The sequence below is a fragment of the Ranitomeya imitator genome, chromosome 4 (assembly GCF_032444005.1).
Source record: "Ranitomeya imitator isolate aRanImi1 chromosome 4, aRanImi1.pri, whole genome shotgun sequence".
Taxonomy (NCBI): Eukaryota; Metazoa; Chordata; class Amphibia; order Anura; family Dendrobatidae; genus Ranitomeya; species Ranitomeya imitator.
Genome location: NC_091285.1, coordinates 532086386 through 532099227, shown reverse-complemented (window position 1 = coordinate 532099227; position 12842 = coordinate 532086386). Strand labels below are relative to the sequence as shown.

The following is a 12842-nucleotide window of genomic DNA, read 5'->3' as shown; positions in this document are numbered from 1 at the left end:
TAGGCCTAGACCTAACGCATCAAGCTGGCAGACAGTCGCGAGCCACATGTGGCTCCCGTGCTACAGGTTGGGGAGCTCTGACTTAGATAAAAAATAACCTAGTCATGTTAGGTGTCTATGAACTCGTAATGACCTGGAGAATCATAATGGCAGGTCAGTTTTAGCATTTATTGAACCTAGCAAAAAAGCCAAACAAAAAACAAGTGTGGGATTGCACTTTTTTTGCAATTTCACCGCACTTTAAAAATTTTTTCCCGTTTTCTAGTACACGACATGCTAAAACCAATGATGTTGTTCAAAAGTACAACTTGTTTCGCAAAAAATAAGCCCTCACATGGCCATATTGATGGAAAAATAAAAAAGTTATGGCTCTGGGAAGGAGGGGAGCGAAAAACAAACACGGAAAAACGGAAAATCCCAAGGTCATGAAGGGGTTAAGGTTCCTGAAGGTGTGAAAATGACCTGTGCAAAGTATATAGAGTTTCTGACTGACAATTTTCTTCCATGGTCTAAAAAACAGAAACGTGCCTTCAGGAGCAAAATCATCTTCTTGCATGACATTGCACCAGCTCATGCTGCAAAGAATATCTCTGAGTCATTGGCTGCTATGGGCATAAAAGGAGATCTTCCCCTGACCTCAAACCTATAGAGAACCTTTGGAGTATCATCAAGCAAAAGATCTATGAGGGTGGGAGGCAGTTCACATCAAAACAGCAGCTCTGGGAGGCTATTCTGACTTCATGCAAAGAAATACAAGCAGAAACTCTCCAAAAACTCACAAGTTCAATGGATGCAAGAATTGTGAAGGTGATATCAAAGAAGGGTTCCTATGTTAACATGTAACTTGGCCTGTTAGGATGGTTTGGAGTTAAATAGCTTTTTTGTTCAGTGAATGTGACCTCCTAATGCTGCAAATTCCACAAATGAGCATTTTCAGTTCTTTAAAACGTATTAAATGTTTAGAAATTCTACTGTGCCTAATAATTTAGAACAGTGCATTTTGAGTTTTTATCCATTTTGGAGATTATACTGTTATCATTGGGAGGTTTCTTCAATTTAATTAGATGTATACTCTAACGGGTGATGACTTTAATTAGACTGACTGTCATTTGCACCGACCATTTAGGAAGATCCGAGAAAAATATCATTTGCACAATAATTTGGAACATGGTGTAGAGACCTATGCCTTGTTTTTAATCGTGAGTGTATCCAAACTGCCTGGCCTTTTTTGTTACCGGTTTTTAATATGAAGAAATAAATAGATGTTTTAAGAAATCTTGGATTTCCTGGGATCATTCGTCCAAAGAGGCGCTGGATGTTAACCATTTGATTCTTTCATGTTAGCCCACATTCCAAGTAGACGTGCTTGGCGTCACTCAGTTCACTTCTATTCAGCCAGGCTGACCACGTCTTGTCGGTATGTGACAGAAGGATGCCATCGGCATACTTGTGTTCACGTGATCAACCGATCTCACTGGCATTGTCGGAGAATCCTGACCGCACGCGGCTCGTGTACTGATTCAGAAGTCTGCAGTCACATTAAGTAACTGCAGACTTCTGAGTATTTTCACCACAAGACCGGACAACCTCTTTAAAGTAATTTTGCATTTTACTTCTTGAATATCATGAAATATATTATTCTTTTTCAATATATTGTTAATTGCTAGATGCTACTTCTAAACCAACAAATAGAATAGAAGTATACAGGCAGCAGAATTATTTCTATGTGAAACATACATATATTAGGCAAAAAAATACATATGTTAGTGATCACAGTTGGCTGAAGCATTGCATTGTTTCAAGCTGCATTTTCATTCTTTCTTTTTTTAAGTTTTGCCATGCAGTTTCTCATTTTGTCCTAGCTGTAGATTTGAGATCTTTGTGTGTTCAGGATGCTGTTGTTGTCTCCGCTACCTATTATTATTATTATTATTTATTGTTATAGCGCCATTTATTCCATGGCGCTTTACATGTAAGGAGGGGTATACATAATAAAAACAAGTACAATAATCTTAAACAATACAAGTCACGACTGGTACAGGAGGAGAAAGGACCCTGCCCGCGAGGGCTCACAATCTACAAGGGATGGGTGAGGATACAGTAGGTGAGGATAGAGCTGGTCATGCAGCAGTTTGGTCGATCGGTGGTTACTGCAGGTTATAGGCTTGTCGGAAGAGGTAGGTCTTCAGGCTCTTTTTGAAGGTTTCGATGGTAGGCGAGAGTCTGATGTGTTGTGGTAGAGGGTTCCAGAGTAGGGGTGATACGCAAGAGAAATCTTGTATACGATTGTGGGAAGAGGAGATAAGAGGGGAGTAGAGAAGGAGATCTTGTGAGGATCGAAGGTTGCGTGTAGGTAAGTACCGGGAGACGAGGTCACAGATGTATGGAGGAGACAGGTTGTGGATGGCTCTGGGCAATGGGGAGCCAGTGAAGGGATTGACAGAGGGGAGAAGCCAGGGAATAGCGGGGGGACAGGTGGATTATTCCGGCAGCAGAGTTTAGAATAGATTGGAGGGGTGCAAAAGTGTTCGAGGGGAGGCCACAGAGCAGGAGGTTGCAGTAGTCAAGGCGAGAGATGATGAGGGCATGGACTAGGCTTTTTGCAGATTCTTGGTTGAGGAATGAACGGATTTGTAAAATATTTTTGAGTTGAAGTCGGCAGGAAGTGGAAAGGGCTTGGATATGTGGTTTGAAGGAGAAATCAGCATCAAGGATTACCCCGAGGCAGCGTGCTTGTGGGACTGGGGAAAGTGGGCAGCCATGTACTGTAATGGAAAGGTTCGTTGGGGGGGTCGCGTGAGATGGGGGAAAGATGATGAATTCTGTTTTGTCCATGTTCAGTTTCAGAAATCTAGCGGAGAAGAAGGATGAAATAGCGGACAGACATTGAGGGATTCTGGTTAGTAGGGAGGTGATATCTGGTCCAGAGATGTAGATCTGTGTGTCATCAGCATAGAGATGATACTGAAAGCCGTGAGATTCTATGAGCTGTTCCAGGCCAAAGGTGTAAATGGAGAAGAGCAGGCGCCCTAGGACTGAACCTTGTGGGACTCCAACAGATAGGGGGCGAGGTGAGGAGGTGGTGTGTGAGTGGGAGACGCTGAATGTCCGGTGTGTTAGGTATGATGAGATCCAGGATAGGGCCAAGTCCGTGATGCCAAGGGATGAGAGGGTCTGTAATAATAGGGAATGGTCCACTGTGTCAAAGGCAGCCGACAGGAGGAGGAGGACAGAGTGGTGTCGCTTGCTCTATCACGTGTTAGGGACAGCCTTTATTCCAGAAGTGATTTCCCCAGAATACAGCTCATGTGTTTCGCTTCTAATCTACAGCCCTCATGTATAAGGTGAGCTTTCTCTTCCCTCTGCATTTGTTTTGAGTATGTAAAGGCTACAGGCTTATGTTGGGCATGGGGGGTCAGGACTGTATTGTGCAGAGAGCAATATCACTGTGCTAACTGCTACAGTTTGTTGGTATGTGAAGTCGTTTCTCTATAATGCACTGTGTGACTGCTCTGGTTTGTTTGTGTTCGTTCTTCCCTGTATCTACCATGTTGGAATGCTGGAGATAATGGTTGCAGTGTGTCCCAAGTAAGGCTAAGTTCACATTAGCGCGTTTGTGCACAGCGTATCATCTGCATGCGCAAATGCATTCAAACGCAGTGGTTACACTGCGTTTTTTATCTGCATCAGCTTACGCGTGACGCCAAAAAAACACGCTGCGTTTGTATGCTTTTTAGCCTGCGTTTGCGTTGATTATGTGCATGTGTTCGATATTTCCAGGAGGACACCCTCCTGGAAATATCGAACACATGCGCGTGTCTCAATGGGCGTGTCGTGGACATGCCGAGTCTGAAATACGCAAGCGCATCGAACGCATGCGTACGCATGTCATTGTGTACCAATGCGTTCCCATAGACTGTAATGCGTTGTTTATATGCACTCATCCGCATGTGTATGTCTGCGCTAAATTGACGCTTCAAAAAATGCAACATGTTGCATTCGCCGCACACCGTGAAACGACGCATGCTAGCGCATGTTCCTGCCTACACAATGTTAAATATATATACGCAAGACGCATGCGGATCAGTAGGCAGGTTTATGATACGCACACATACGCAAATGTGAACCCGGCCTAAAACCGTTCATCCTCACACAATGTCTGCGTGCTGAATGATTCTGCTGAAATCTGCATCACTGTTTTCAAACCCAACCCTGCTGCTATCCGTAACACTGTGAGAAGGGAGGAGGATGTCAGAACTAGGATCCAAGGTGTACATGGCTTTTCAGTATTCCTACATCTAGAAACAGTAGATTAATCAAAGACCAAGCTAAGACCAAGAAATCAAACAGTGGTTTCCACAGTGCTGGTCTTTGGACTAAAGGTACCTTCACACTCAGCGACGCTGCAGCGATCCAGATAACGATCCCGATCGCTGCAGCGTCGCTGTTTAGTCGCTGGAGAGCTGTCACACAGACAGCTCTCCAGCGACCAACGATGCCGGTAACCAGGGTAAACATCGGGTTACTAAGCGCGGCCCTGCGCTTAGTAACCCGATGTTTACCCTGGTTACCAGTGAAGACATCGCTGAATCGGCGTCACACACGCCGATTCAGCGATGTCTACGGGAGGTCCAGCGACGAAATAAAGTTCTGGCCTTCTAGCTCCAACCAACGATGTCACAGCAGGATCCTGATCGCTGCTGCGTGTCAAACTGAACGATATCGCTAGCCAGGACGCTGCAAGGTCACGGATCGCTAGCGATATCGTTCAGTGTGAAGGTACCTTTACAAAGACAATTAGAAGTTTTGAATCCGTATTGTAATGTAAATATGGAAAGTAGTCAAATTGTAAGAAAACTGACTTTTTTTCACCTCTTCTTTGTCAGCTGAGAAGAAAATGTTGTCATCATCCAGCGGTGGTACTCAGCAGTTGTATTCTACAGGAAGCCCCTTCCAACCCGGTCACAGTGGCAAGACCTTCAGGTACTTAGCACAATAGGACGGGAAGGATCGTTATAGCTGAGCGAATCATCTAGATGAACAAATGATTAGGCCCAGGCTACACAAAGCAAGTAAAATAATAACAGAATACTGCACAATGATCCACGCTTTTCAATGACTGCTGCCAGAAAGCTTTGGATCCCCCAATGTGTACAACCAAATACGGTCACCACAAATGCCAATCAGCGAAACGGAACTCAACGCCAGTATGTTGTAGTAATGCTGTGACCTTCTGTCCTGCAGTGCTAATCAATAGATATGCTGCCTGCAATTAAGGGAGATTTCCAGGTTGCTAGTCCTTTATCATGATCTCAGCACTTTCCGTTATATAATGTGATTTGCAATAGTGGTATAGATTATTAAATGATATATGAAATACATATGTGTTATTTGTACACATACACTGGATTTATTAATTATACCTATAAGTAGTATGAATAGCATTTGTTTTACTTTGTTAGTCATTATAACCCCTTCATCTCCCCATAATCTGTTTTCACCTTCATGACCAGGCCAAATTTTACAATTATGACCAGTGTCAATTTATGAGCAAATAACTCAAGAACACTTCAGTGGATCCCACTGATTCTGAGATTGTTTTTTTTTCCTGACATATTGTACTTCATGATAGTGGTAACATTTTCAAACTTTTATTTTTTTTGCCCTTTAAACCAAAGAGCTATGTCACACAAAATTGTTAATAAATACCATTTCCCACATGTCTTCTTGGGGTTGGGGGGTCTATATGACAGAAAATGACCAAAAACAGCAACACTCTAAAAACTTCACTCCTCAAGGTGCTCAATACCATCTTGCAAAAAGATCTCCTGAGTGCCAAGTAATTTACTGCTTATATTTGACGGGCTGGATACCTAACTTGTGCACCTCCAAGAAGCCCTGAGTGCCGTGTCTACTATTGCTACAGAATTTTATACTATAGGTCAGTAAAGAAAAAATAACTACATTTTTGCCACAAAAATGTTGTTGTAGCCCCAGATTTTACATTTTCACACTGGAACATGGGTAAAAATGGCACCAAAATTTTTCACACAATTTCTGCTGAATGTAGAAATACACCATATGTGGCTGTACAGTACTGCTTAGCCACACAGTCAGACACCGGAGGGACGGAGCGCCATTTGCCTGCTGGAGCCTCAGATTTTCCTAGAATAGTTTGCGGACTCCATATACAGAGCCCCTGAGTGCTAGAAGAGCAAAATCCCCCCTCAAATGACCCCATTTTGGAAATTATTCCTCTTTGAGAAATTATCTACAAATGTAGTGAAGATTTCGACTCCATGGGTGTTTTCCAGAAACAAACAGCAGTGGACATTGCCGAATGAAAAAAGCAAATTGCAAATGTGTTATTGTAGTGCCCAGCTCACGCTTCTGGAGACACACACCTGTAAATTAAGTTGGCTCTCATCGCTACAGAAATTTCAAACATGTGGACGCTATATGTGGTCTAAGCACAGAATGGAGCGGGTATCTGGATTTAGGAGTGCAGAATCCGCTGGATTTCTTTTCGGGGGTGAAGAGCCATTTCGCTTTTCCAGAGCCTTTGTGCTACCAGTAACATAGAAGCCCCCTATATTTCCATTAACAGATGACAGACCAGAGTGGGGACTTGCTTTTTTTGTGGATTGAGTTGAAGCTTTTATTGGGAACATTTTACATAACTTTTGGGATCATAGTTATCCGGCGCTGCTGAGCATTTATATTGGAGTTTCCTTCTAAATCTCTGAGTGACGTGATTCAGATGATCCATTCACTATAATGAAGCAGCAGAGTTACTCTGGACTCCGTCTGGCCTCTGTTCAGCAATGTCCTTCTTTTCAGAGGTACACAACACTGTGGAGGACCGCGCTTTTATGTACACCTAAAAAGATGGACACTGCCAGATTATAGGCCAGATGGCATCCACACTGCCTCCTTCTGCCTCATTATAGGGAATCTTCTGCCGGGGGCTCCATCTGAATCACGGATTACAGAGATTTACAGAGATTCGCCATATTTTGAGAGTTATAATTGTTCCATAGTTCTGCCGACAGAGTCATATTATGGCTTGTTTTCTTGCCAGACGATTTGCTGTTTTTATTGGTACCATTTTAGGACACATGACATTTTTTTGATCGCTTTCTACTAAGATTTTTGAGAGGCAGAATACACAAAAACCATCAAATTAGGATTTATTTTTTTGAGGGTTTTTAATGCCGTTTTGCATGTGGTAAGATTCTTCGGGTCAGTGCGATTACAGCGATACCACATTTATATCTTTTTTTTCTGTTTTGGCGCTTTTACACAATAAAAACTATTTTATAGAAAAAATAATAATTTTTGCATCGCTTTATTCTTAGAGCTGTAATTTTTTTTATTTTTCCACTGATGGAGCTGTTTGGCGCCTTGTTTTTTGCGAGACAAAATGACGGTTGCAGCGGTACCATTTTTATTTACATGGGTCTTCTCCTTCATCATTTCTTTTTTAGGAACATTATCCATTTGTAGAAGCCATCCTCTTTTAACGTCAGCTTTTTTATAGATGGTGATTTGTTTGCATCAATAATTTGTTGAAATTTCAATCAATCCATTCTTCCCTCTACCTGTGATGTGTTACCAGTGCCATTGGCTGTAACACAACCCTAAATCATGATTGATCCACCCCCATGCTGAATGGTTGGCAAGATGTTCTTTTCCTGAAATTTTGTTCCCATTTTTCTCCACACTTACCTTTGATCATTGTGGCCTAAGAGTTCTATTTTAGTCACATGGGTCCACAGGACTTGTTTCCAAAATGCATCCACACTTCTGCTCCATTTCAGACAGGGCTCTAGAGAGCCTCATTCTTAGGATTTCTCGGGGTCCCTGTAATTGGACCCTCACTCTCGGTTATCCCCTACATTGTAGATAGTGGATAACTTTTTATTCTGGGAACCAAGATTGAGGCCATATCCTTCCTTTAAGCTAAAAAAGGGGAGAACTCTGTTATTGTTTTTCTTGGCCAGTTGTGAAAAAAAGAAGAAAAAATGGCACAGGAGTGATTACTGTTTGTAAGAATTCCGTCTTTAATACTTTTGGAGTAAGGAAAGAGACATTCATCTACAGTGTTAGGTGGAGACTGGAGATTGACTGTAAAGTAATATTTTGATGTGTCTGAAATAAAATAAATAAAATGTGTATATCACACATATTGCCTTATATTGTGCACTAGACTGTCCTGTCAAATGTCCCAATATCCACACTTTAGTATCTTCGTTAATGAATTGGTCACCATATTGAAAACCCTGATGTACCATACCAAGGATACACCATACCGGCTCACAAGTAAAATGAAAACACAATCATTTTTTTACTGTACGTTTATTATTCCAGCTCTTCAGTTGTCCACGTGACTGGGGTGAATGAAATTCAGTCTCCAACGGGCACAGGACAGAACCTAAACCAAATATCTCGCCAGATTAATGCTGGGCAGGTCTGGACAGGAAGCCGACCGCCTTTCCAAGGACAGGTATTACCATTACCAGTTATCTGTAGGGATGTTTGTTATGGCTTTTTTACTTCCAGAAATGGTGATATATTTAAATGTTACTGAAATCTTTGGCACCAATTAATAAATTTGTCTCCAGGGGAGTCTGTATGACAAGTGTAGTCCAGTCAGATATCAACAGGGAAACTACCTGCGTAATTATACACATTAGAACCCCATTTCCAAAAAAGTTGGGATGCTGTGTAAAATGTAACGAGGACAAGAATGCAATGATTAGGAAATCTATTAATGCCATATTTATACACAGAACAGAACATGGAACACAGATCAGCAGGTGAACAATAGGCATTTCTCCATTTCATTTGAGGAAAATAACTCATTTAATAATTGATGGCAACAAAAAGTCTCAAAAAAGTTGAGACAGGGCCATAACTTTTTATAGCAGTCTGTAAATGTCTGGGAAGCATGGAGACTAGAGTTGATCCAATAGCTTCGGATTAGCACTTATCCGAATAGCTGCATCGGGAACCCGGATACCCCGATAATCAGCGGTGCCGTGGCTGCATGTTTCGTGGCAGTCACAATACATGTATGGAGAGCCTGTGTGTTGTGACTGTCACACATCCGCATCACATGTAGCTGCGGCACCAAACAGCTGACAATCGGGAGCGCTCCAGGTATCCGGTTTACCGAGGCAGCTATTCGGTAAGCACTATAGCTATTCGGATAAGGACTTACGCGAAGCTATTCCATCATCCCTAGTGGAGACCAATTGCTGGAGTTTTAGGAGAGGAATATTGTCCCATTCTGATCTGATGTGATATTCTAGCTGCTCAATAGTCCTGGTGTTTGCCAGATTTTTCATTTCATAATTTGCCAAATGTTTTCTATCAGTGAAAGGTCTGGATTACAGGCACCCAACTCTTCTTCTGTGAAGTCATGCTGGTATGATGTATACAGTATGTGGTTTAGCATTGTCTTGCTGAAATATGCAAGGCCTTCCCTGAAATAGACGTTATCTGGATGGAGCATATGTTGTTCCAAAATCTCTATGTAATACTCAGCATTGATGGTGTCTTTCAAGATGTGTAGGCTGCCCATGTCATAGGCGCTAATGCATCCCCATACCACCAGAGATGCAGAGTTGTGAACTGTGCGCTGACAAGCTGGATGGTCCCTCTCTTCATGAGTCTCCAAGACACAGCGTCTATGGTTTCCATAAAGAATTTCACATTTTGATTCATGTGATCACAGAACAGGTTTCCACTATCTCAGTGGTCCAGAGAAGACAGCAGCATTTTTGGATTGTGTTGATATATGGCTTCTTCTTTGCATGATAGAGCTTTAATTTGCATTTGTGAATTATATGGCAGACAATGATTTCTGGAATCATTCCTGAGCCCATGCAGTGTGCAAATGAATTTATGTAGAATATCTGAATCTTTTTATGATATTATGTACTGTGGACGGTAGGATATTCAATATATTTACAATTTTACTTAAAGGGCCACTGTCACCCCCTCCAGCCGTTATAAACTAAAAGAGCCACCTTGTGCCGCAGTAATGCTGCATTCTAACAAGGTGGCTCTTTTAGTTTTAGGTTCAAGTATACCCCAAATAAAGAGTTTTTATACTTAGCCACAATTCCTGTCTCTAGCCAGGGAGGCGGGTCCTCACTCCCCAGCTCTAACCGCTCCTCTGCCGTCACTCCAATCTTCCTGCGCTTTCGGCGCCGCCCCCTCAGCGCTGTGTACGTTTCAAAACCGGCGCCTGCGCAGTGTACTGTACTGTATTTTTCTTAAATTGTTCCACGATTTTTAGACACAGTACACAGACTGGCAAAACTCTGACCATCTTTGCTTCTGAGAGACTCTGCCTCTCTAATATGCTCTATTTATACACAGTCATGGGACTTAGTTGAGTATTGACCCTCCGGATATTTTTCATTAGTTCAACTTACTACTTATATAGTGCCATTAACTCCACAGCACTTTACAGACATCATCATCGCTGTCCCCATTGGGGCTCACAATCTAAATTCCCTCTCAGTATGTCTTTGGAGTGTGGGAGAAAACCGGAGTACCCGGAGGAAACCCACCCAAACATGGGGAGAACATACAACTCCTTGCAGATGTTGTCCCTGGTGGGATTTGAACCCAGGACCCCAGCGCTACAAGGCTGCAGTGCTAATCACTGAGCCACCACACTCCCAAATTGTCTATATTGCAACTTCTAATCTGTGTCCTATGTTCTGTTGAGAATAAAATAATGGCAATAAGAGATTTCCAAATCATTGAATTTTTTTTTTCATTTTACGCAACATCCTAACTTTTTATTGGGGTCGTGTATGGTCGTCATTTCTAGCGTCATTTGGTGAGGTCAGTTCAGTACTGGGGTTTTCATCAGCTGAACCTGCCGATCGCTGACCACCTATTTTACAAGTTTGAGGATGAAAGACTCTTTAATTGTAAAAATTGTGTGTTCCTCACTTGTTTTATCGATGGAAGCAACGTCATGATTAAATATTTTTTTTTGTATATTTCACAGCAAATTTCTACACAGTCTGGAAAAGCGCAAACTTCTCCATTTGGTATTGGAACGAGTCACACATATACGTCAGACCCATCTACATATAGCCCACTCTCAAGCCCTGCCACATCATCTCCCAGTGGGAATGCTTATTCTGGCCTGGGAGGAAGGAACGCTGCCTTCAGTAAGTTTACATCTTTTGGCTTTTTACGACCCAGAGTGAGGTGTCCTTAGATTAGTGACATGCTCCATAATATATGTAGTGACAAAAATTTAATATATCTTGGCACACAAGAAATATTTCCGATTTCAGCAGGAGGCATGGCTGCATATGCCAGGCCATCTCTGTCTGTCTGTCTACTGTCACCGTCACTTGTCATCTTCAGCCTACGCTAAAAGATTCTCATGTCATTCAGATATTATTTATCTGTAATTTGCAGTATATGAATGAGTTGTGTGGCTTCTATTGCTGATATGATGCAGTTGTTTTGATTTTCCACCATCTTTACTTGATAATGCTGAAGAATCTCCATATATTGTTGATATATATATCAGTTGGGCTCCGTTCTCCGATCAAGGAGTGAGGCTTTTTTCTCTGTCGTGTCTGGAGCACTTCTCCAAGGCTGTAACTGCGTGTTGTTGTTTTTTAACGGTTAAACCTTTTTTCTTTAGTTCTTCAATCTTTTATGCAGTTTTTGTTTTTATAATAACATCAATGACAGATAGAAAATAAGAAACAAGACTGATGACAATCCGCTCATCCCATTTTTCATTGTAGCACGGTGCACCAGGAAACTCTTACAAATACAATTACAAAAACAGATCAAAACCTGATTGTAGTGACTGATGACAGCTGATGTTTTTCCAACAAGGAAAAAAATATGACAACAGATACATTTTCTCCATCTGTTTTTCAAGAAAACAGAAAAACATTAACACTAAAAATAGCCTTGCTGGCTCACCTCTTCACTACATTTATTTCACTGTTTTATCTCACTTACGTCTGGTTCATTTAGCCGACAATGTGTTCCCTCTCCGTTGCTGCTATATTTATTGCATGGCTGTTTATCGTTAGCTCTTGTATGTATTCATCTTATCATTCTGTGCAGCTGAAACTGGGCAGAGCGGTAGCCAGTTCCAGGGACGGGCTTCAGAAGTTTGGTCCCAGTGGCAAAGCCAACATCATAATCAACAGAGCAATGACCAGCACTCCCATCAGCAGCCGGGACAAGCAGAAGTGTTTCAGGTACTGTGCAATTCCTCATCTATTTATGTAATTACCTTAAATTGTCTGTCATCCACTTCCCTCTGGACGTCCTCAAATCCCACAATCCACCGCGCCGCACCAGAAGTACGCCGACCGCCATATTGGAATACCCAAGTGATGGGTATTCCAATATGGCACCCGCTGGTGGTACCAGGCCGCTGGAGTACCAAGATGGCAGCAGTGTTATGTCCTGGTGTTAGTGCCACATTGAAAGAGGGTAAAAATGGCTGCACTCTGGGACTGGGCGGCATTACCATAGCAATCCGGTCCCTTCCCCGCTGGAGGTGTCTGTGCGCTCCTTGCGTCATTGATGTGCGTCTGCCCGACCGACGATGACAGAAAAGATTGTGGGGATGAGAGGACGGGAGAGCAGCAGCAGACGTGTGCGTGAGGAGGCGCGGGGCGGGTGTGTGGGGTATATATATATATAGCGCTGCACGTCCCCCTGTATAGCACTGTGCATCCCTCTTGTATAGCGCTGTACGTCCCCCATGTATAGCGCTGTACGTCCCCCCCCCCTTCCCCGCATAGCGCTGTCCGTCCCCACCGCCGGTGACCTCC

General features: G+C 42.6%; 1 protein-coding gene across 4 annotated transcripts in view; it reads left to right on the top strand.

The window, feature by feature from the left end:
* The window catches only part of ARNT2 (aryl hydrocarbon receptor nuclear translocator 2), a 147117-nt gene that overhangs the window by 132965 nt on the left and 1310 nt on the right, over positions 1 to 12842 (top strand). For all 4 annotated transcript variants that reach the window (XM_069766201.1, XM_069766202.1, XM_069766204.1 and 1 more), the window contains 4 exons: positions 4887 to 4983; positions 8371 to 8506; positions 11033 to 11198; positions 12124 to 12260. In XM_069766201.1, the coding sequence (XP_069622302.1) occupies positions 4887 to 4983; positions 8371 to 8506; positions 11033 to 11198; positions 12124 to 12260 (536 nt within the window). The remainder of the gene's footprint in view (positions 1 to 4886; positions 4984 to 8370; positions 8507 to 11032; positions 11199 to 12123; positions 12261 to 12842) is intronic.